The 24,382-nt window shown below is 41.3% G+C and overlaps 1 protein-coding gene and 1 non-coding gene across 2 annotated transcripts; one reads left to right on the forward strand and one right to left on the reverse strand.

Moving 5' to 3' along the window:
- Positions 1–3,658: 3,658 nt before the first annotated feature.
- TRNAK-CUU (transfer RNA lysine (anticodon CUU)) lies at positions 3,659–3,731 on the reverse strand. Its single transcript has one exon. It is a non-coding gene; the product is annotated as a tRNA-Lys (tRNA).
- Positions 3,732–3,840: 109 nt separating this feature from the next.
- Positions 3,841–16,602, forward strand: PSMA3 (proteasome 20S subunit alpha 3). Its single transcript, XM_075029552.1, has 11 exons — positions 3,841–3,997; positions 4,854–4,936; positions 6,097–6,220; positions 7,051–7,152; positions 7,287–7,360; positions 7,957–8,029; positions 8,997–9,062; positions 12,578–12,624; positions 15,569–15,636; positions 15,781–15,845; positions 16,414–16,602. Exons 1-11 carry the CDS (start codon positions 3,977–3,979, stop codon positions 16,456–16,458), a joined length of 768 nt encoding a protein of 255 aa, XP_074885653.1. The 5' UTR covers positions 3,841–3,976; the 3' UTR covers positions 16,459–16,602.
- The last annotated feature ends 7,780 nt before the right edge of the window (positions 16,603–24,382 follow it).

The raw sequence follows: 24,382 nt of genomic DNA on the forward strand, positions 1-24,382 counted from the left end.
CACGTTTCTTGAAGTTAAGCATACATTTAAAGAAACGTTCTTGTGGTGAAACTTAACACAGGGCAATGTGCTACAGCATTTAGGTAAACTTCTGCATGATTTTGTTGTTCTGTTTTGTATATGCTTTACCTTAACATATGGTGTTAGTTGGCACATGGTAGACTATAGTCCCTTTTTATCTTAATGGTTTTCAAATTAAAAAAAAAAACAAACAACCACAAAATATGGGAATCGCTGCTTAAAGTGTTAGAGTCGGTCATAGGCGAGACTTTGCTGGTTGGTAACAGTGGTCTGATAGTATTAACATGGATGATTTATCTCTCAAGGTGCTGGTGGGTGTATTTTTAAGTTGCCGCCTTCTTACTTCAAATGAGCTGCGTGGCTGTTACACAGAAACCATAGAAAAATAGGCAGGCGTGGCTGTGAGTAGTTGTTAATCGTTGTTTTATAGTCCTGGGACGAGGTTGATCTTTTAGAGATCATTTCTCAGTCCTCAAAGCAGGATAGGGCCTGACCAGTGCCTCTTTGCACAGATGTGAGAGTCTCCAGTCCAAGCACTTTCTGGGTTTCCAGGTCAAACAAGTTGCAATTACCACCATGCACAAGAGCTTTTCTGAGGCAGCCTGAGGATGAGAATGGTATGCAGTGACACAGAAACAGGTTCTTCAAAACGTACTGCGTTGTGTTCTGTCTGTCAGGTCTGGACTTGGAAAAATGGATTAAACGCTATAGCCAGATACCTCTATTCCCATTGCGTCTGGTATTTTGCATTCTTTTACATCTTAGGGTTCTTCTCTTGCTTGATTGCTTCTGTAAGCCTACGATTAATGGTTTAATATGCTTGGGGATGTTCATTCCCCAGCAGATTCCTCAAATACCAGCATTCCCCTTGGTTTTTTTGAGTGTTCAGGACTTTCACTCTGTGCTTGTTCCCCCTTACCAATTCTTTTTTATCTCCCCTGCAGCGAGACCAAGGACAGCAGGGTTGCATGCAAGTCGAGAGTGCCCCCTCAAGCCAGGCCCTGCTATGCAGTACGCTGCTCAGCTGCACTGCCCCGCCATAGCCTTTCTCCCAAGGCATAACACCTACGGGGCTGGGCAGGAGAATCAAGGATCCAGCCGCTTCTGGCAAGAAAACCTGTGGGTGAGGTCTGGTTCTCCTCACAGGGCAGAACAAAGGAGGAGCGATGGAGTGCAATAGTGCACGAGGTTGACCCCTCTGGAGCAGTTTTTGGCAAGGATTGGGGATATCGGTAGTTTTCTGAGTGGCTTCAGAAAGTATGTATGATTGCAACAGTTATGCTTAATAAAGCAAAATGGATAAAACTACAGGTTTTGGAGGCCAGCCTGCTACATCCCTGTTCTTAACTTGTTCCCAATCTGTGATGCGATTACAGGTTCGTTAAATAGACGCTATTTCATTGCAAAGTGCAGAGAGCTGTCATTAGGCCTGGGTAAAGAACATTCAGACCTGAGCTCTGCTGCTCATTTTCATTTATAATGTGAATAACTGGGATGCAGCTCCGTGACCTAGATTGTGTCTTGCCTCAGTAAGAAGTGAGCCAGAGCCTACCGAGGCTTGCTCCTGAAAGAAGAGTTTGCCATCGGCATGAGTCCCATGGAGCTGGGAGGGATTACTCATGCCCCTAAGTAGTTCTCGGGGAAGGATATGCAGGGGAGATTAAACTCCTACAGAGCCTGTGTTCGTGGTGGTGCAATGATGTCATTTTCTGAACTGCAGCAGACTGCGGCTGAGGAATTCAGAGTATTCTTAGCCCTTCCCTTTTCAGTATTTCTGTACTGCTGTGCTTGTGTACTCTGGGACCTTTCACAAGCCCGGCATGTTCTGCCACCTCGTCTTCGTTCTGCCCACTCTAATCTTCTCCTGTGGGCTTTCTGCATCGCTGAACAGCTTCCACAGCTGCTCTTTCACACTGCACGACCAGAAATCCTAACTCCTATGTTCCTGGCAGGTTTAAGTGCAGTCCCATGACCTGTTCAGGACAGAAACAGGATTCTTATTTCATCAAAGAGGTGCGGAATGACTTATTACCTGCTTTTCAGAATTACTAGCCGTGGAAAGCCCTTAGAGATCACACCTTAAATGTGTTATTGTGTAGAGAAGGATTTGGCTTATTTTTTTTTCAGCTGAAATGTTGTTGTAGTTCTCTCCCTGGCATGACAGGGATCCGTGGATCCTTGCAGGAGACAAATTTGCAGTGAACTCAACTGTTTTATCAGGAAGGACAGTGACAGACACAAACCCCTGCAGTAACTGGAGGTTTTCCTCTGAAGCTCCTGATTCTGAACCGGATGCCGTTCCTGAAGGTTGGTGTTAGCCAGCTGCAAACAACTCCAGCCGAGCTGACTCCTGCTGACAGGAGGAATATTTTGGAATGTTCATGAGCATGGCCCATGGCAGTCTGCCTCGTGTCCGTGCTGTGTCTGTGGGAGCTGATCTCTGGGGCAGGGGGCTTTAACTCATTCCCCTCATCTCCCTTTTCATAGAATATCTCAAGTTGGAAGGGACCCATAAGGATCATCGAGTTCAACTCCCTGCTCCTCGCAGGACTACATAAACTAAATCATATAATTAAGAGCATCATCCAGATGCTCCTTGAACTCTGACAGGCTTGGTGCTGTGACCACTTCCCTGGGGAGCCTGTTCCGGTGACCGACCACCCTCTTAGGGAAGAACCTTTTCCTAATGTGCAATCTGAATTTCCCCTGACGCAGCTTCAGCCCGTTTCCTCATGTCCTGTCCTGGTCACCGGAGAGAGGAGATCAGCACATCCCCCTCATCTGACCCTCTTGAGGAAGTTGTAGGCTGCGATGAGGTCACCCCTCGGTGATGAGGTCACCCCTCGGTGATGAGGTCACCCCTCAGCCTTCTCTTCTCCGAGCTGAACAAGCCACCTGACCTCAGCCGCTCCTCCTAAGTCTTGCCCTCCAGGCCATTCACCATCTTGGTCACCTTCCTCTGGACACGCTGTAATCGTCCGACGTCCTTCTTACACCGAGGTGCCCACGACTGCACCCAGCGCTGGAGGTGGGGCCGCACCAGTGCGGGGTGGACTGGGACAGCGCCCTCCCTCCACCGGCCAGCGATGCTGTGCTGGGTGCGCCCCAGGCAGCGGTCGGCCCTTCGGGCTGCCGGGGCACACCGTTGACTCGTATTCAACTTTGCCATCAACCCAAACCCCCAGGTCTCCTTCGGCGGGGCTGTTCCCCAGCCTCTCGTCCCCCGGTTTCACATATAACCGGGATTACCCCGTCCCGGGTGGAGAATCCCGCGCTTGCTCTTGTTAAATTTTGTACGGCTGGTGATTGCCCAGCTCTCTAGACCCTCCAGATCTCTCTGTAAGGCCTCTCTACCCTCGAGGGAGTCTGCAGCTTCTCCTGCTTTATTAATGTACATTCAGTTCCTGCAACCAGATAATTCATAAAAACACAAAACTTTTTTTTTTTTTTTCCAGCAGCACAGTGTTTCTTACAGTCACTACCAAAATTATGCAGGTCTATGGCTGCACCAGGGACGTTCGCTTCAGGAGTCTCTCTGGTCCCTCCGGAGCTCGGCCGGGCGGGGGTGAGTTCCCCTCAGTATCGCGGAGCTGGAAGGGGCAGATCAAAAATTGGGGAGGAATGCCCAAAAGCGAGGCGCCCAACGTGGGGCTCGAACCCACGACCCTGGGATTAAGAGTCCCATGCTCTACCGACTGAGCTAGCCGGGCACTTGCTGTGGGCTTCCCGCCACGTGCCCTTCACCATATGACGAGCGACTGTCAGCCCCGCCCCGCCCCGCCGGCCCCGGGAAGCGCTAAGAGAACGGCGGACGGCGCCGATTGGCCGGTGCGAGGGCCAATGGGAACGCGTGTTGTTGGGCCGTCGGGAGCGTGAGCGCGGCCCGGGCAGGAGTTGTGTGTGCGGGGGGGGGGGAGAGCTCCGTCCGGCCGTGGCTGAGGGCGCCGCCGCCGCCATGAGCTCCATCGGTACCGGGGTGAGTACGGCCCGGCCCCTGGGGTCCGGCGGTGAGGGGCGGCCTGTCGGTTCGGCCTCCTCGGGGCCCGGGCCGGAGCCGCAGCCGCTGCTGAGTCACTGCGGCCCGTTAGGGCGAGGAAACGGCGGGGAGCGGGGCCGGGGCGGCCGGGAGTGCCGCTGTGTGCCCGCTCTGTTCCGCACTCGGGGATACGGTACAGGCCCGGGGGGGGGGGGGTCTGGGCGAGCCGCCTCGGTGGCCCTGGGGCCGGCCGTCACCTAGGGCCTGCCGCCTGCGAGCCCCGGCCTGCTGCCGCCTCCCACCGCGGGCGTGGGCTCCTTCGGGGGGGTGGGGGGCCGACTGCGTCCTTGGGTTTGGCCTCGGGTCCCCCGGCAGGAGGTGGTGGAGATCCTGCGCTCTCCTGCCTCTGGTCCTCAGCCATAGCTCTGCACTCTGTGCGGTGCTGGGCCTGCGGGGAGGGAGCCCGCCCCTGGGCTTTTAAGTACTTCAGATGTATTCCTGTTAATAAACACCCATGATTTCAAAAATTATGAAATAAATTTGAAAAGCACGCAGAACGTTCTTGTAGGTTTTGAGGTTTGTGTAATGCACAGTGATTTCAGACCTGTGCAATGTCTGGATTGGTGGGGTTTGAAGCGTGGGTATATCCAGCGCTGGTGCGATGACTTCTTGTAGTTGTTAGTGTTCGCTTGCATCATTTGTTCGTGTGTCTTATGTAAGGGGCCAGCCTGCTTCTGGTGTTTCATAGCCATCGGGTGTCATGTGGGTGACAGTCTTGCATTTTTAAATAACTAGACTGCTGAAAATACTGGGATATAACTTTTTTTTTTCCTGAGTAGTGTGTTTTCTTCTTCAGTACGACCTGTCAGCTTCCACATTTTCTCCAGATGGCAGAGTATTTCAAGTTGAATATGCTATGAAAGCTGTGGAGAATAGTAGGTAAGATACAAATATCTGCATCTCTATGTTTGTTGGCCTCTTTTAAAGCAGTGTGGTTGGACTAGACAAGCATGATGGCATTGTGGATAGAATTGTGGTGTTAAAATTAGTTCCCAGCAACTGTGTTCCTAGATTCATTTTAGGAGACTTCCAATTAAGTGTAAAAGTAGTATAATCACTTTCGCTTACTAGAAGTCACTTTTCATGTTTGCTAGGAATCACTTTTGCTTGCTAGAAACAGATACGTTGTGGAGAGTGCACAGGAAGGGAGTAAACTTACTCATGTGTGTTAAGGGCAATAAAAATTCTATGCTTTGGGGCAAAATCTGATTGCAGGTCTCATTACTGCGTGTGAGGTGCTTAGCTGTTACGGTAGTAGAGCTGCTGTAGCAGTATCTAAAAGCCTATTTTATGGATGTGAATTGAGGCACTGAAAGACTGACATGCTCAGGGCCTCATAAATTTGTAACAACTTTATATGTATTCCTCAAGAAACTGAGGACATCCGAGTTCTGCTAAAGCTACATCAGCTTCTCTGCGAGTATCTGTCTTCCCTCGAGTATACACAAAGGAATGCTGTAAAGCGGAAATCCCAGCCGCGCACTAGTGGCAGCAAGAGGATTGATTAGCAAGGCATGGACTGGATCACCCAAGTGTCTGATCGTAGCCACACGCTGCCAAATAAGGATCAGTGAAAGTATTTTGTGTTGTGGTTCATGCCATGGTTGGTAATTTATGCCTCATGATGCACTTTTTGAGGGTTAGAGAAAAAGTTGTTGCATTTCCTAGATTAACAGTGAATTTACCAAAAGGAGACATTTAACACTCCGTGGTTTTCATACTAGTATCCTTCAGCTTGGTGACAGGGCAGCAGCTGTGCCATCACTCCAAACAATGTCACCTCTGCATATAGTCTGTTCAAAACTATTTGGGTAGGAACTTTTGGCACCCCCCTCCTCCTTTATTTAAGAAAATGTTTGTAGGTTCAGTGAGCTTTGGCTTTTTCCCCCCCTTGTCTTTAATGCTAAAGTGGAGCTGTAAGAAATCTACTACTGGGGAAATTCTGTCATTGTTTCTTGTATTTGGTTAATTCTCTGTTACATATTTTACACTACAGTTCTGTTTCTGTGTGAGAAACTTACATTTATCTTGTCTTTCAGTACAGCAATTGGGATAAGATGCAAAGATGGTGTTGTCTTTGGAGTAGAAAAACTAGTTTTGTCCAAGCTTTATGAAGAGGGTTCCAATAAACGTCTCTTTAATGTCGATCGACATGTTGGAATGGTGAGGTGCTATTTAATATTTGTTTTTCATAAATTGAAAGGGACCCCCCTCAAAAGTAGAAATCTATGAATTGAAGAATCAATGAGAAGTGGATTAAGAAAGCAATGTTAATGTTTCTGTGTACAGAGTCAGAAATGCCAGTGTGGTTTTTTTTACTGTTTTCTGTAATTTATTCTTGATTGCACACATGTATATAAGTAAACCGCAAATTTAAAATGGAAGATATACATATTTTGAGGCTGTTTTTAAATTTTTTTAAATGCTTTTCAGCATTCCAGTTGTTCAAACTTGAATGTAAATATAAACACAAGTGTTAAAGTGATACTTTTTTACACAGTTAACAAATAAGGTGTGTTAAGGGGAAAAGGTGCTGCATACAAGATTCTCTTCTCAACAGTGTGGGAATCAGCTGAATTCTTTAAAGACTTGTGTATGGATTACTGGCTAATCCATAGTAGTGATATCGGGATGATATCAAGTGGTTGTTAACTGTGTGACAGAAATGCCTGAAACTAGCTGTCGAATCTATATTATATGAAGTATTGTTTGGGTTAGTGTAGTCATGGCAAATCATAAGACACTATTTAACATGAAGATAATTTTGGTTATTGATTTTCCTAGAGAAAAAATTCTTTTCTGTATTAATACATAATCATATTGACATGTTTCAAGCTTGCTAGCAGATGGCTAGTTGGATTGAATTCGCTTGTAGTGGTACACAGAATTCAGTAAAGATCTCGGTTGAGTCACATAATTGGACTTTTGTTCATTAATTTTATTAAGTTATTGCAAGGTTTGTTTGGCCTAGCTGATGACAGTTCTCATTTCAGGCAGTAGCAGGACTTCTGGCAGATGCTCGTTCTTTGGCAGACATAGCTAGAGAAGAGGCTTCTAACTTTAGATCCAACTATGGCTATGATATTCCACTGAAGGTAAGAAATGGGTGCAGTTCACTTGGATTTTTTGGCTTTCTCGGTCTTGACACGGATAATTAAATTTTATTACTTGAGATTTACTTATTTCTGTAAAGAAGCATTTCCAATGTTCTTTTTCTTTTTCTGCTTAGCATCTTGCGGACAGAGTGGCTATGTATGTGCATGCGTACACACTATACAGTGCTGTCAGACCTTTTGGTTGCAGGTAAGTCTTTCAAACATACCCATATTTGCAAGGATCCTTTGTTTCACAGTTGCTGGAATTATTTAGGTTGTCTAAAGTCTTTTTTTAAACTTGGAATTAGTAACCTATAAATCATCTCGTAAACAGATTTCCTTTCCTTTTTTTGCGTGTGTAAAACCTTAGGTGAAGAACTCAGATTTGCGTAAGAGTATGCCAAGCCTCTATACAGGTTGCCAGTTTGTCCTCAAATTTTGAAGTTGAGGAGTTGATGCTATTAAATCTGTTGCAGTGGCGAAAGCAGAACTTTCCTCTGCAATCATCCTGCTTGCCCTGGCAGCTAAAGAGTAGGTTACAGCTACTGTGCAATTATAGTACAAAGGGACTAATAAAGGGAGATCTGCTGTCTAGTTACAGATAAGTAAAATGTTTCTGGCAGCTTGCAGGTGCTGGGCTCTCATGATAACACTAAACTGTTCAGACAAATTGCTTAATATAACGTAGCAGGACAGTAGGAGTTTTGCTACAGGAAGAACATAGGGAACCTGAGGTGGTGTAGTCTCTGTAATTCTGTGTGGGCTGGTAGAAGAAATGTTTCTAATTCTACTTTTCTCATCCAGTTTCATGTTGGGGTCCTATGATGACGATGATGGTGCACAACTGTACATGATTGATCCATCAGGAGTTTCATACGTGAGTGTGTCAAAAATAATTCCATCTTGGCCTAAGTTCCCCTTTTAAAAGTTGCTTGTTGGGAAAATAGTAAGTGTCGTTCCAAAAGAGCTGTTAATTTTTTCTCTTTTTGCCTGGGAAGATCTCTAGTGAATCACAGCTTAAAATGAACAGAGCTGGGTTTTGCTCGTTTGCGTGTTCTTGTTAAACACACGTTGTTTATTTCTTGGAAGTACAGTCTCCGAGAAACTAATTTAAAGCTTGTCTCTCAGAAATTTTGGAGTTCATTCCACCTGGCTATATCCAATGAAAAGTCCCATGCGCTGCCCCAAAAGGGCAAGTTTTGTAGTGATAGCCCATTCACTACGTACTTTGGGTAAGAGAGAGCTTCAGATGAGAGGGCTGCTACTCTGACACTGGCTGCTAACAAGAAGTCAAATCAAAATAGATACTTTTGTTAATTGTTGTTAGTGCTGCCTCTTCAGCTGTGTATTACACACAGGATGATACACAGTCACACTGTTCTGATTTTTTTCATTTTCTTTCAATATATCCAATACCATAACTGTTGAGGGAAATAGAAGTGCTTAATTTTTATGTGCTTATACTTCAACGTATTTTCATGGTAGGTGGGTTTGGGGTTTTTTTGATCCTGTATAACTATAGCATTCTAGTTTTCTCTTCGATTTACCATAACAATAAAAAAAATTACCTATTGCAACAAATTGAGCAGAAACACCGTCCAGGAACTACTGAGCACTTCTCTTTTCTATCAACAGTGGTAGTATTTAATCTTCTAATTAGGTTCTATTCAACAATTTGGGAATGTGCCCCAAGAGAGAACAATACCAAGGTTTACTGTGTATAGCCTTCTCACTGTGTGAGTAGGGTGGGGGTTGTCATATGCTAAGTGACAGTAAGAACTGTAGAGGGCTTAGTATTTAATGAAATTTGTATATTTTTTGTTTCTTTTTTTTTTTTTTTTCAGGGTTATTGGGGGTGTGCCATTGGTAAAGCCAGGCAGGCTGCAAAAACAGAGATAGAAAAGCTTCAGGTATGATGTTACAGTTTGGTTGTGCTGTTTCAAGACAAATGCTTCTAGCTTATTACGTTACCTTTTTGGATGCCTAGAATATGTAAAGTACAGGAGAAGCAGATGGAGTATTTTCTTGTACACTGTAGGAGATGTTTTAGCCTCTATAATAGAAGTATTTCTCAAGTCTTGCCCCTGGCAATGGGTAATCCGTAGGGAGTGCACATGTTTAAAATGGGAAGCATAAACATATGCTCCCATGCATGCCAGCAAGCAAAGTCATTGAGCGTATATGAAAGTGTAACTAAGTTTTTCATTCTGAATTGCAACCTTAGGGCAGCATTGTACAGGTTGGTATATGTATTTCTTCCAAAGGTTTTAGATGATCCTTGTATTTTAAAAGTTGAAAAAAGCTCGTCTTGTTAAGGACAATGAGTGGAACTGCAGAATGCTGAACCACTGGAATGTTATGACTCTGAAAATGTAATGGAGAAAAATAAAATCCTTGCCAGGTAAGATAGTGTTCGTAGCTTGCTGTTACTGAGTGTAATACACCCTTCAAAACATCTTTACATGTCTGATGAAAAGGACTTAGTGCTTTGAACACTAGGAAGAGTACAACTACACAGCACACCATCACTGATACCAAAAAGAGCTCTTTCTGTTCAGCATTTCCTGCTTGCACAATATTATACCTTCTGAAGCGTTACAGGAAAGTTCTGTGAGTGCACACCAAGAAGTTGTTTTGTAGCCTTCTGAAGAAGCCTGCAAGCAGTTGCCAGTGTAAAACTTATCTGGGGGGAGAAGACTACTGAAATGTGCTGAATTGTGCCTTAAGCTGATTTACAATTATGTTAGAATCCTAAAAGACATCTGTCCTTCTCTTGTGTTTTAATGTCTGACCCCCTTGGAACTGGAGACAGTTAACATGGGACAACCCTGGTCTGTCTCATGTAATTATTCTTTAGTACTCTGCTAGCATCTTATTTATGGTTTTGGTCTGCAGAAGTAGATCACAGCTGTTTGTGGAAAGGTTCACAGTTAATATGGTTGTCACGCTTTCAAGAACAGTCTGTTGATGGTGCTGTAGCATCATAGCTGAAAAATGACATGAAAAATTACCATGTTCCTAGGCTTGCTTCATTCAGTCTTGAATCTGGTCAGATGCTTGAATACCAAATCAGAGGTAGGAAGCCTACAACATCATCTGATCTTGATACAGGAATCTTGGCATCTGAAAAAGCGTAATTTCAATTGCCATGTGTGCAAATTGGCAGAAAGATAATGTTGGGTAATACATAATCTACCTCAAAAATTTCATTTTCTGTGCAGTACTGGGATTTTCAAAAACTTGTTTTACTGAGTGAGTTTTTGTACAGCTAATAAGGGTGTGTATTGCTTGAATTTTACAGTAGAGCTGGTAAAATTTAGTACCTGAGAACAGTGGTGTGCCATATGGCCTAACTGCATTTATTTAATGGCTTGTTTGCAGAATGTCTTCAGTAATGCGTATGATCTTGTCACAGTAATGTGAAGCAAGTCCAGTCTTGCATGCCGATGCTTTTTGTTAACCGTAGACTGGGCAGGTTTCCAGATCAGAGTTAATTTTGAAGAGATGAATTTGTCAAAACTGAAATGGGAAAAAGATAGAAGTGCAAAAGCTTTTGTGGGGTGATACTGCCTACATTAGCCTGTCAACTAAGACTTGTTCCTGTGGAAGAGATGACTACAGGTGTAAAGTAAGAGGCATGCAGATAGTCAGAACTTTAAACCTGCCTTACAGGTACTGCAGAGCAGATACTGTATCTGGCTGGGGGGCACAGTATGTGAAACCCTCATATGTAGCTGAGGGTGCAAGCAGAAAACATTGCATTGATCTGTTGCATCTTATACAAATGTCTGATAATCTTCAGCTGTGGGAAAGCTTGTAGTCATGTGGAGAGTACTTGAATGTCTTGGTCTCTTCTGCAGTGCTTCTCATGCAGCTCTGATGCTACGTACAACTCTTTGATATATGGACATAATCATAATTAATTCCTGTGATAAACTGTTAGTGTTTACTCTTATTGTCTGCAGAATTAACACACCTGGGATGGGAAAAGGATAATGGCAAAAAATAAATTTACTTCACTTTTCTTTTTTGTAAATATGCATGACAGTAGCAGACCAGTGAGTTTTCCTATTTGACTACTAACTTCATATGCATCAATACGCACAGCAATTTAAATGTTTGTGCGACCCAAGTTATATTTGCACGTGGCAGCCAGTGCTGTGTGTGTTACGGATCGAGTGTCACAAATGAACACTGGGGCAATGGGTCTCTGTCTGTTCAGGAAGCTCCTTGGGATAGGACTGTGATGGCATGTCTGTCTAACCAGGCATGGGCATTTCTTCTCTGGCCCATTGCTTCCCTGGGGGTGTGCTTCACCCCAGAGAGTGCTGTGACACTCACCATGAACAAAGGACTGTTGTTGTCTTAATTCCTTTACTAGCTAGTCTCAAAACTAGCTTCTGTACTATGGCTTTGAAAACATTTTGAGAATTGGACAGAGATGGTAAAATACAATAATTAATGGATTACATTCTGAGCTCAGTGTAAATAAAGGGGAAAGAAAGAAAGAAACAACTTATTTTGAACTTGAAAATCATTTTATGCTAGGGAAAGTGTCAGTATAATGTGTAATGCATTGAACTGTATTTTGTAACTGATGTCCCATTGGTTCCAATGAATAATGACAGGTGCCTTTTTGCGAGTGCAGTATCAAAGGCTGATGTCTATCTGGTTTGTGCAAATGAAACCTTGAGAAAAGAAATGAGGCTAATCTTGTTTCAACCCTGCATTAATGAAATACAGTAGAATGTATTACTACTTCATACTCCAGAAGAGTTGACTGGCAAAAAATTTGACCTATAAACCATAAGTTTATTATGTCATGGAAACTGGCATGAGACTTTGTTTTGATTAACTGTGAGACTGTTGAAAGACTGTGATATAACAGTGAGAAAATAGAAAATGAGATGCTGGTAACAACCAGCTGCATGCCTGAGCAAGGTAACACTGGAACAATATTCTCCATGTAGGGCATTGCTTAAAAGTCAGAATTGCTTGCAGAAAATATTGGTAAGACCGAAAGTATTACTATACTACCTAGAAAGAATATGAATATTATACATGAAAATACAGTGCCTCCTCTGTATTGTACATGTGGTTATTTTATGTCAGTTGATCATAAAGCATCTAAGAACAAGTCAAGCTTTTACGATGCTAAGGTTTATCTGTTCAGCTCCTAAGCTTCTAGCTGATGAGTGCTTTAAACTTTCAGTTGTAAAATTCTTCACTGGAAGAATTACTTGCATATAGCAGGCTGAAAGACTTATCGTAGAGAATAAATTTAGTTCTTCTCTTAACTTTTTGTCACTTTTGTCACTAGTGAACAGTAAGCTGATTAGGCATGCGTACAGCCACTCATGTTCTGGCCTTGTGGAAATGGAAACCAGTATATTCTCTTAAGCTGTGTATTTTTTTTTGTCTACAGATGAAGGAAATGACCTGCCGTGATGTTGTTAAAGAGGTTGCGAAAATGTAAGTCTCCAACCTGTTTTTCCAGCTCAACAAAAATCTGTACTGGTGAGCTTGCTATAGTTTCAAACTGAAACTATTCCTTTTAAACTGGGTACCAGGTTTCATTTCTACTAGATGAGTGCTCATGCTGACTGTAGTATCTTCTGCTTTTAATATTTTTTTTTCTTCTTGTGGGATGAGGTATGCTACTCAGTACTGAAAACTTGTAGCACCCGTGGATTAAAGGTTACACTGTCTGAATACAGTCACTGGTTTTAAAATACATAAATCAGGTGACAGATGGGGGAAACTCCTTGGTGTCCTGATTCTGAAGAAAGAGCTGTACGCCTTGCTACACAGAGTGAACAATGAACTGGTGCTTCGGACATTAAGTAGCAGTCCAGAAATGGAGCTGAGGTCTTTGACCCAGCCTTCCTATTTGCCTAAAAAAAGACTCAAGTGCTTAGGAAAGAAGCTAAGTATAACTCTTTGTTTAAAGATGTGTATAGGGTATAGCTGGTCTCATTTAAATGATAAAGCTTGATACCACATGAAAAGACTGGAAATATTTGCTATTTACTGATGCAATTTAGCAGAACACATCAATTATATGATCGCCTGTAGTCACTAATGCTATCCCAATCCCACAAACTCTATGTGAGGATAGCGTATTTACAGGAAAAAAAAAAAAAGGTACCATTCAGTAAGTCATGTACTAGAGAAGGGAAAAAAGGTACCAGGAAGAGAGAAGACTTTCTGCTAGGTAGAGCGTGAATTGGCCAGTAGTAAGCTATCTTGAAAATACTTTGTGAATTAGTATCTTTTCAAACAAATACAAGTATCCTTTCAGGTATCTACAACGCTTCATTTTAATGCACGTGTTCTGTGCTTGTCACAAAATTAATAACCTGCAGCTGCAAAATGGTAATCTCCAGTATTTTATGGCTATGGCTTAGAAGGATATAAAGAAGTAATAAATATGCTTCTGTCATTGGTGTTGCAGCATGTGAGTTTATTTCAGAGTTTGTGTCCGAGGCTGTCATGGCAGCAGCTAGAGGAAAGAATTTGTGGGATCTCTCTTGTTGAAACCTAGCAAGGACCTCAAAGCAGTTCTAAAATGGCACATATAAGTCACAGATTTTCAAATAATGAAAAGACTTCTGTTCTTTAATTCTGCCTCACCTCAAAACTTAACAGCAGCTCTAGATATAGTTCTGTTTTTCAGCTCAAATTCAGCTCCTTAGTAGCATTTAGCAAGGTCGCAAAGATTTTAATCATTTTTTAACCCTAAAATACTAGCCAGAGTCCAGAGTAATGATTTCTTCAAGAGCTTGTAGTGGTATGCTTTATTGCAAAAGGCTTGTAACCAGCTGAACACATTAAGAAAGGCCTCTAGATCATCTTAGGCAATGATCAGTAAGTCCAGTCTAACAGTGGCTGAAGGGTATCAGAAGAACATAAGCATATAGTGACATTTCCCAGGACACCAATGTTAACTTTGTTCTTTATATTTGTTTCGCAATACTTTTATCAAACTTTAATTGGAAGTACTTAGTGTGGTGCTGAAGGTATCCTTCCTTCCCCCACTATCTCCAAGTTTTCTATGTTGGCTAGATATAGCTGGTATTTTTCAGCTTTTGTCTTACTAACGCTTTCTGAAACAAACTAAGGAATACAACCTTCTCAACAAGTGAATCCACAAGTTATTGTATGTTCTACTATTGTTTTGAGTGTATGTCTGAACTCAGGGGTGTTATGGTTTGTTTACGTGTTGTGCCACTGAGGACTGAATACTATGATGCAGTCAAATCAGTATTGCTATTATAGTGTAACATTTATCCCACGGACTAAGGAGTGATTTTACTATTCTGGATGGTACTGCATATGCTGTCATACCACTTGTAGCTTAAGTGCTGACTACCATCACGTTTGCCATAAGCATGGCAGTCTATATGGAGATCTATGTACAGGCTTCTAATTAGACACAAGATATTACAGTTCAGGGATTTAGTCTTAAGTGTAAACTGAAATAAGATTTACAGAAGAAACACAGGACACTCCTAACTGTATTATAACTGATCTAGTGGAAGCAGGCAATGATGACATAGTCTTGGTTTTGCACTACTTGAATCTTAATGATTGTTCTATTTAGGTGTCCTGGTTTTGGCTGGGATAGAGTTAATTTTCTTTCTAGTGGCTGGTGTAGTGTTATTTTTTGGGTTCAGTATGAGAAAAATGCTTATAACACTGATGTTTTCAGTTATTGCTAAGTAGTGTTCATACTAAGTCAAGGATTTTTCAGCTTCTCATGCCCAGTCAGCAAGGCGGCTGGAGGGGCACAAGAAGTTGGGAGGGGACACAGCCAGGGCAGCTGACCCCAACTGGCCAAAGGAGTATTCCATACCGTGTGAGGTCATGCCCAGTGTATAAACTGGGGGGAGTTGGCCAGGGGTGGGTGGATCGCTGCTTGGGAACTACCTGGGCATTGGTCGGTGAGTGGTGAGCGACTGCATTGTGCATCACTTGTTTTGTATATTCCAATGCTTTTATTATTATTGTCATTTTATTATTGTTATCATTATTAGTTTTTTCCTTTCTGTTCTGTTAAACTGTTCTTAACTCATAAGTTTTACCTTTTTCCTTCCAATTCTCTCCCCCATCCCACTGGGGCGGGTGGGGAAGTGAGTGAGTAGCTGTGTGGTGCTTAGTTGCTGGCTGGGGTTAAACCATGACATTAGGATAACTGGAACATCTCAACCTGCATCTTAACTGTAATCATTTAATGTGTTGTTATACTAGCAATTAAGCCTGGAAAATTCTCTCATGGTTTTTTTTTGTGTGTGTGTGTGGGCAGGAGAGAAAGCATGGGGAGAGTACTTCAACAGAAGAAATCTGTGAAAGGAAGAAAGTATATTTAGCCTATTGATCAATCTGTTCTAATCTGTACTTTCTCTGTTCCTTCCAGAATCTACATAGTTCATGATGAAGTAAAGGATAAAGCTTTTGAGCTGGAACTCAGCTGGGTTGGAGAAAGTAATGCACTTCTGTAATTTCTATAAACACTATAAAAAATTTATAACTTTCTGTAACTAAAGTAAAACATTGATTCTTAACTTCACTCTGTATGTTAAGGTCTTTGTGTGAATTCTACTTAAGATGTACTCTTTTTATTGGCAGTAACCAATGGAAAACATGAAATTGTTCCCAAAGACATCAGGGAAGAAGCAGAGAAATATGCCAAGGTAAGGTCTGATTCTGGTGTCATCTCAGTGCTCCACTTGACAGGCAAGTCTAGAGCACAGGGAACTAACTGAAGGTTAGGCTTCTACTGTTATGATGACTGGAAAATGTGTAGTTACATGTATCTCTTCAGGGTTAGCTGATGTTATTCTGAAGGGAGAAGAGCGAAGTTTACGGCATAATCCAGTGTTAGTTTTCTTTCAAGAACAGTGTAATTCAGCAGGCTTGCACAGGTGGCGTGCTTCTTCAGAAGTAAATGTATTAACTTTTCAACAGTGGGTATGAGTCAGTAGGAGAGGTAGTAAGTCATGTTGCCTAGAACAGTTTTTAAAGATAACCAGCTGGAGAAAGTTAGAATTCCAGCATTTAACAGCTTTGCTTTTGTTCTAAAAGTAATGATGGTGCTCAGTATTACCGCCTAAAGTTATGAACTAGCCTGCTGAATACAACAAGGCTTTGGACAGATTGAGAGGATTGTGAAACTACAGCAAAACTCATTTTGCTTATTATAGGCTGAATTATAAAACAACTGTTAAGGTATTTTTTTAATTAAACTTTTTTTTAAAATAGGAATCTTTGAAAGAGGAAGATGAATCAGACGATGACAATATGTAACACATTGTTACTTCAAGACAAGTTCAACTTTTCTTAACTTAGAACAGGTTTGTTTATAATGTATTAAGCATGGGATGCTACTATGTATTTGCTGGAAGAAACTGAGTGACCAACTTGCACTAATAAATTTTCCATTTTACTGTCCATTAGCTTTTATTTCAAAAGAGTATAGGCCAGCATCATTAAGAAGCAACTGTACTCTGCATCAAAACAGACATTAAGAAGGAAAGATATTATCAGGCTGGTGTTGCTGCTGCTTACTACAGCACTCCATCTGACTCAGGCCAGGTACAGAAAAACAATCTGCTTAAAAATTTGACAAGTCTTTTGTTTATACTGCAGAGTTTAATATTAAAAACTAGTACTTGGTTAAGCAGTATCATGATTTGCAGTTCCTTCGTAGTGACAGTCTGTGATGTCTCTTAGCAGAAAAGGTAAGAACAGACCTAAGTGTAAAACAGCTGTTTACAGTTTTAAGGTAATGTGCACAGCTGATGGCTCCAAACAGCCTATATAACAAGCAAGAGTTCATGAAAAGGAATTCTAATCAGAAGTATTAAACCTAGGCTTATCTGAGGAGTAGGAGAAATTAAAAACAAATTCAGTTTAAAATAGTGCTTGTGTTAAGTTCTAAAGCTGAGATCTATTAAGCAATGTATCTGGAATTAATGCTTGAAGAGCTAAACTATTTCTAAACAGCTTCATTCAGGTTTAGTTTCTGAAACAGCTCTATCACTTGTTGACCTTCCTAGGAGCTGAAAACAAGCTTTCCTGCTTTCTTTCCCCACTTCCTAGGAAAAAAGACTGTCTATTCTAGTCACTTCAAAGTCTTGAAAGACAAGGTAACAAACCATTCTGTTCACCACCTTAAAACTCAGTTAAAATTGAAGTCTTGTTTGTACATGCAGTTAAAATTCTATTGGTCATCTTAATCTGAAATGCATATTTTTCTGATGAATCAAACTCCTCAGCTTTAGTACTACATGCTAATGATCACCAGCCCTTAAAACAAAAGCTTTCCCTTACAGGTTTGTGGATTTTTTTTTATACAGTTTTTTTCCTTTTGAAAAAAACACCTGGCCTTCTACAGTCTCTTTTCTAATGGGATTACAAGATACAAGTTCTACCTCCGTGTTGTGACAAGGGAAAGTCACTAGAGATAGATGGGTCTGTCTTGGTACTTGGTGACTGGCTCAGGTTTAAGCCTTAGCTGCAGTCTAGCTACCTAACTCTTGCCTCTCCAGCTGAGCATAGCTTTCAAAGGCTGCTGGAACTCTCTCCATCAGGCCTGCCTGAGCCAACATTAACCATCACTGTGACAGGCAGCCTCTTCCAGTGTCTCCTCCTGAGGCAATAGTATAGCTGTTACACTGAGTCAGCCTATAGTTCTGTGTTGCATTTCTCCAAACTGAATCTCCTACTGAAGTTTACTGCTGATTCAGCTGTTTGAGTCATTAGTGACTGCCAATCAGGAAACTCTTCAGCACTCTAAACATTAGCTGAGGGCTGACCTTTCCATCCTGCAGAGAGTCTACTTGATTCTCTTTGTCTTTATTCTACACCTGAAGTGTTGCTGACAAACTGCTAAATGGAGGTTAAAAGCCATCCATCCAATCCTTTCAGTGACAGCCATTCAGAATTAGGGATGGGAAGTATAAACAGTTACAGAAGTCAGGCTTCAGAGTTAAATGAGAAGAGCAAGAATAGTTGTATATATTTACAAGATAAAGTGGAAGGAAGATGTTCCACAGTATGTCAGAAGATACAGGCAGGAACAGAACCACCTGCTTGCTTATTCAGTATTTCCAAGTTGCCATGGTCTCTAATAAGTAGCTATCTAAAAAGCTCCTTTGAAGAGCATGCTCTGATTTTTTGTTTGTTGTGGAAAGGGGTAAAGTCCAGTGAGAAACAATTCAAGAGTATGTGCATTTTGCGGTGGATAGTAGTACATAACAGAGTGCTGCATAGCAGTCTTCCCTGTCATGGCAACATGTAGTTAAACAATACCAAGGTGACTATTACTGTCAAGTTCTTTTCCAAATTAAGTTATCAGAATGTAGGCTCAACCTGTTTATGAGACTTGATCTTTACCTGTGGTAAGGAAAAAAAATCCTATTACTTTCATTTCCATTAACTGCACATGGAGAAAGAGGAGAAATGAACATTAGAATGGGGGGAAAAAATTGCATTGATTCAGGAGGGGGCACAAGGAGGAAAAAAGCAGGAAAATACTGAATAAGCTATTTTAGTATAGAAATTTCCCTTACCTTTACAAACAGAAAGCTAGCAGGCTTCTATTTAATCTGAAATTAAGCATTGCTACCTTTTAACAATAAGGCCCAGAGAACACTGGAAAAGATTTCTAGTCCAGAAGGACTCTCATTTCAGCAGAAAGACTACTGCAAACTCCCCATTACAGCTATTTTTGTAGCCTTAACCTAGTTGCAGTTCCAACTGGGATAGCCAATGAGACAAACCACATTGCATTTAACAAGTAACTTACTAATTTGAAGCTAGTTACTTAAGAATACTTAATTATACATTTGTGCAGTAGCCATCATAATGTTTCACTAAGTTAGTCCACACGTGATAGGCTAAATGCCAACTTTAATGAATTTTGCTACTGAGAATTAGTATTTACTTGTTCCTGCGTCAAACAGTGGAAGTCGAGCAGGGGAAAAAATCTTCCAAAAAGAAGGAAGTGGTTTACACAGCTACTCATGGCAACACTGACCACATAAAGACTTAGAAATGCAGTGGGACATGACAGCATTGTTAAACTTTGATTAAATGTTGAAGACCATGTTTGTTTTTCTAAATCTATAGAGCTGTCTGAGGCAACTAATTTGGTGAAAGCTAAGCTCCAGAAGGGCTCAAGCTGGATCTGAGATTATCATTTAAGTGAGGACCAGATCTGTTACAGAACAATAGAAAAGAATATTAAATCTCAAGAAAAAAAAAAAGCGCTTACTTCTAGCAGAGGCTCTATTGTAAGTACAGGACTAGGGGGGAAAAAAAAATAATCTAGTTGTATTGTAGATACTCCCTTACCCTGCAGTCTTAAACAATATCTAGGAGGAAGAGTTTGGTTTAAGCCCAGAGGCCAACAACTGATCAGGTAGCTAAACCACAAGACTTGAAAGCTTCCACCAGTCAGTCTCCTGTAGCTTCAGCTGTGGGGCATGTCTGGAAAAAGTGTGTATGCTCAGAGTCTGCAGAGGTGATGCTCTAGAAGAGCTGTTCCTTGAAACAAAGAATATCACATGCACCTACTTAAGTCTTATTACTTTTGAGTAAGCTCACTCTGAGATTAGTGAGTCTCTTAACATGCCAAGGGACTAGGGCAGCCCAGTTTGGCTGACTTGATTCAGAGCTCCATGCAACATATGCAGGCTCAATATGATGGCCCTAACAGCAGCAGTCTGTGACAGTGACCTCTGAAGGCTCCCAGAACCAGCCTTCAGCAGCAGAGGCAGCCTGCTTTCCTACAGCAGTAGGGCTTGGATCCCCTTCCCTAAAACTAGCTTTTATAATTGGCCTGAAAATGTTCAATTATAACTTAAGAGTAACATTGAAACGTGAAAATTAATTGCAAGACTAACAAATGGGCAGGGTAAAAGTTTCTGTATCAGAGATCTGAGCAAAAGGTGATTCTTCACAGTCTCATTTGGATTGTTTCTGCCTAAAGCTCTGGGAAGTTTCAGTTCTGAAGATCTCAGAAAAAGCGTAATTAGCCCATACCAAGCAGCACTTCTTGCTTCAGGCTTGACAAGTAACCTACTTAGTCCAGACTGTAGCCATTTATGGGAATACATAATAGAGCAGAAAGTCAAATACCCACTTGGAATGCGTAACTGCAGTTCTTGCCATGCTGAAACGTTTTACGTTCTGAGTTTTAATGGCATGTGCTGTTGCTTAAGAACCACAGCACAGGCTTTAACAGAACACCAGAAAATAAGACTATATAGACCACCTCATCTCTTAGCTTAAAGTCATCTCTCCACCGAGTATTTTAGAAATACATAGATCCAACAATTACACAAGAGTAGGTTGTACAGTAAGATGCTTCCTCTTCCTTTAAGTCTCATACATCCACTGACTGTTACTCAGCACCTGATGAATCACTACTCTGATATTTAATAGGACTGGATGTGTCACATTCCCTGTTATAATTAGTCAGCAAGTCCACATACAGAAGCCTTGTTAAAGAGAATTAAGAAAGGCGCTATGGTGAACTGCAGATGAAAAAATAAATAAATAAAAAAAAGCTCCAGTATCTAGTTTACTTACATACATCTCCATGACTGCACCAGGACAGATTTCAGAATATCCTACTGGGCTTGCAGAGTTCAAAAATCAAGATTAGGCTACTGCATCAGGATAATCGATTTTTACTGTTTGTGCTACCTTTACATGGCTGTAAAAATAACTGCTTTGGATAATATCTTCAGTACAACTGACTAGTACTGCTGATGAAATTATGGTAACATTGAGCTGTTGGAAGCTCACAGAAGAACAGCTCATAGCAATAACCCATATGTAAAATTTCCTGTGTGGCAGATATCCCTAAGGCTAGCTCCAAAAGAAATACTACAGATCTGTATTTGGTGCTGACTCTCAGAAAGGAAACATTTCAAACAATTTGTCTGATGCAGATCTGAAGTATGCCAAGCATCAGCTCATTTGTTACTTCCTTCTCATCACCAAAAATAGCTTGATGGCCTGAGGTTAAATGCTCCACACGCTCAAAGTGTGACTGTCCATACAGACGCAATGCTGTTTGGGATGCTATCTGGCTATATAGTCCAAGTCATCCTTAAGGAAGGAGATTTGGAATAACTGCATATGCTGTTTTGCAAGTCTCTTCCCTAAGATAAAACTGTAACCATAGAAGGGAACATAAAACAGTGAATTCAACAATGCATCCTAAGCATTTATCAGCTGGAAGATAATCATGACCTTAAAGTGCAGTTTCATGATTCTGAAGAGAAAAATAGTATTAGTTGTCATGACAATTTGGAGACCGTAACAGCACCAAAAATACAGTACGGAGACTGTTCTCTCCCCCTCATTTTCTTCCTTCAGTTGCATATGCCTGTAAGAAAAGGACTAGCTTTTCTTCCACCCACCAGTTTTTCAAGTTACATGCAGCAAGGAAGTTACTTTTACTGAAGAATTGAGAGCTATTTTGAGACACCAACTGCTTTGTAACTTTACATCATAGAAGATCCTGCTACCTATTATGCCTAATTATGCAGAGTTGCAGAAGAGGTAAGAGTATAGCCTTACTGTTTGTCCAGTAAATACATTCTAGTATTTTGAGAACATGGGATCTACAACCAAGCTTAAACCAAGTCTCCCGTTTCCAGATGGACTAAGCAACCACCACGCAGTGTTCTTTCATCTTCAGTACATTGCTATTAAAGGACTCTGAAACAGTTGTTTAAAAATGGTTCTTACAAGTTGCTGTGCCAACCAAAAATGGACAACTAGAATAAAGCAGGCAGCAGCATTATAGTCCAAGCACATGCATATAATCAGATACAGGAAAAACTGAAATCCCCTGAAGTCTCCCCTAAAGACAGTGTAAGAACTACCCATTGAAAATACCATTTTAGGTGATGTGGTAAGACAAGCCAAGTAAGACTTTAGAAAGAACATGGCGTGCTTTACTGCTGCATAAAGTTAGATATCATTCGGTATATGTATTGTCTACATATCCAAAATACATTAAGATTCCAATTTCAGCAGATTAATAGTAGGCTCAATTACAGTAAATTCACCCAGAAGCCAATACATTCCAGACATGCACACACACACACATGAAAAACCCCAAACCCCACCCAAGTGATGTCTAAGTAAGTTTTTGGAATTGAAATTTACTTTGTTTGCAGGGCTTTTAGAAAAGAAGGAAATCTGCTAATTTCATTATTTCGGGGAAGGACAGAGACCTATTAGATTAGACTATATTAACAGGTGCCAAGAGCAGGGAAGTGCTCGATGACTTTAACAGAATGCTTACATAAAGCTCCATTTCAGCTCTAATTCTAGGTGTTTCCACAGTCTACAAAGCACACCACTTGAGAGGCTATTTTTCCCAACACTTTTCTATATACCTCGGGAATAGAAACAAATCTGAAATACTGTTTTAGGAGGCAGAATAAAAATGTAGCTTAATGTGTTTCCTGTCAGTCAGTTGAACAAGCAACTACTTTCCCCAGTCAAAACCTTGTTTCTGTGCTCATACCAGTTTGTCCCGCATTGCACTGCTTGCAAGGAGGAGATCACTGCCACACTAATAAAAGATCTTTCATTGATCCAGAATAATTAAACTCTCCAAAAAGACATGTGTTTTGTTTTATTTCAGAGTTCTGGATGTCACACAACACAGCTCATTTCACTGGTTCTGTTTACAGCTGTAGTGGTGTAACTAATGGGGTGACAGACTACACAAACGCACCGCAGGGGAAAGCATATCCCTGAAGGTACACACCTCCTGCTAACAGTAGTCTTGCAATTAATTCACAGGTTAAGTGTGCATTACATAGTGTTGATTGGTCAACTAACTCCCTGGCCACTTGGAAATCAGCTACCTGTAATAATATCCTCCAAACAATATACACAAATAAAAAGTGTATTTTGAAAAAGGCAACTAGGTAGGAAAAAATTCAGCATTTAATCACTGGCTGAACTGTAGATTCTCACCAACAGCAGCTACTTATAGCTAAAAACATTTAATTCAAAAGATTGAGGGCAATAATACTTTTAAAAAAGAATCGATACTGACCAACTGCAGTCTCGCTAGCTGAGGCAGAAAAGTAAGTGATTGAAGTAATCTGGACAAGCAAAAGCCCTAGAAGAAAGGCCACGTAACCACTGCCTTCACAAGCTTTCTTTTGCTGAGCAACCATGCTTTGCAGAAGCAGTGCTTGCTACTTTGTGCTAGCCTGCATGGTGTTGGTATAGTCCCAATGCAATTGGATCATGTTGCTCTACCACCTGTATCTGTAACAAGCCGTCATTGTAATCAACACCTTATCAGTAGTGACAAGCTGGAGTGACACCTATGTTGGCAGATGGACCATGTCCAAGGATTCACCATCAGTATCAGAACCCTATTTATCTCTACAGGTATGGAAAGATATATTTTAGTAAAAATCCAAACTAAGCAAGCCACTTACCAGTGTCTGAAAAAGCATGTGTATGTGAGGACATAGCTCTTACCAGCTTTATTTCCTTCCTGTACTTTTTAACGTGGCTACTTCTGCAGCATGGAGTCTTATCTGGGCTGGCGGGGGGGGGAAAGCCTTCCCAAGATACAAACTAGCAACAGATAGCATAAGCGAGGAAGATTCTTTAGGTTGGCCATGACAGATCACTCAAAACTACTGAAAAAAAGAAGAAAACCCTGAATCTACTAACACAGGTATTGAGAAATTAATCCAGAGTTAGTTCTCTTTGCTGAAGTGAAACAACAGCCTATTTATTTCAGCTCTCCAATGTCAGCAGCAATCAACAGCTTAGATACGGATAGCATGAGACACCTATTCAGTATACATTCACTCCCAGTCTGGTATCACAAAAGGCTGAAAAAGTAACCACACTGTTGCTCCAAAGTAGCATCAGAAGTTAAATATTTAAGGAGGAATACCTTCTATTTCAGAAGCTTAACTTACTCAGAAGAATGCAGCAAGGTTCTTCAAATACAACCTCACTTAAAAGTTAAAACTTTAAAGAGATTTTCTCCTGTTAGTTTTCATAGCAATGAAATATGTCATTGCCACTCCCAAAACCACATGTTTTTTGCATTCAAGTTGTACCCTGTATGTTTGATTTAGATGGGAGGTTACTCAAGCAGTAGTATTTATAAACAAGATTTGACTCTGTTAAGAAGAATACAGACTATTTAGAGATTCCGATGCAA

Source organism: Buteo buteo, chromosome 6, assembly GCF_964188355.1.
Source record: "Buteo buteo chromosome 6, bButBut1.hap1.1, whole genome shotgun sequence".
Taxonomy (NCBI): domain Eukaryota; kingdom Metazoa; phylum Chordata; class Aves; order Accipitriformes; family Accipitridae; genus Buteo; species Buteo buteo.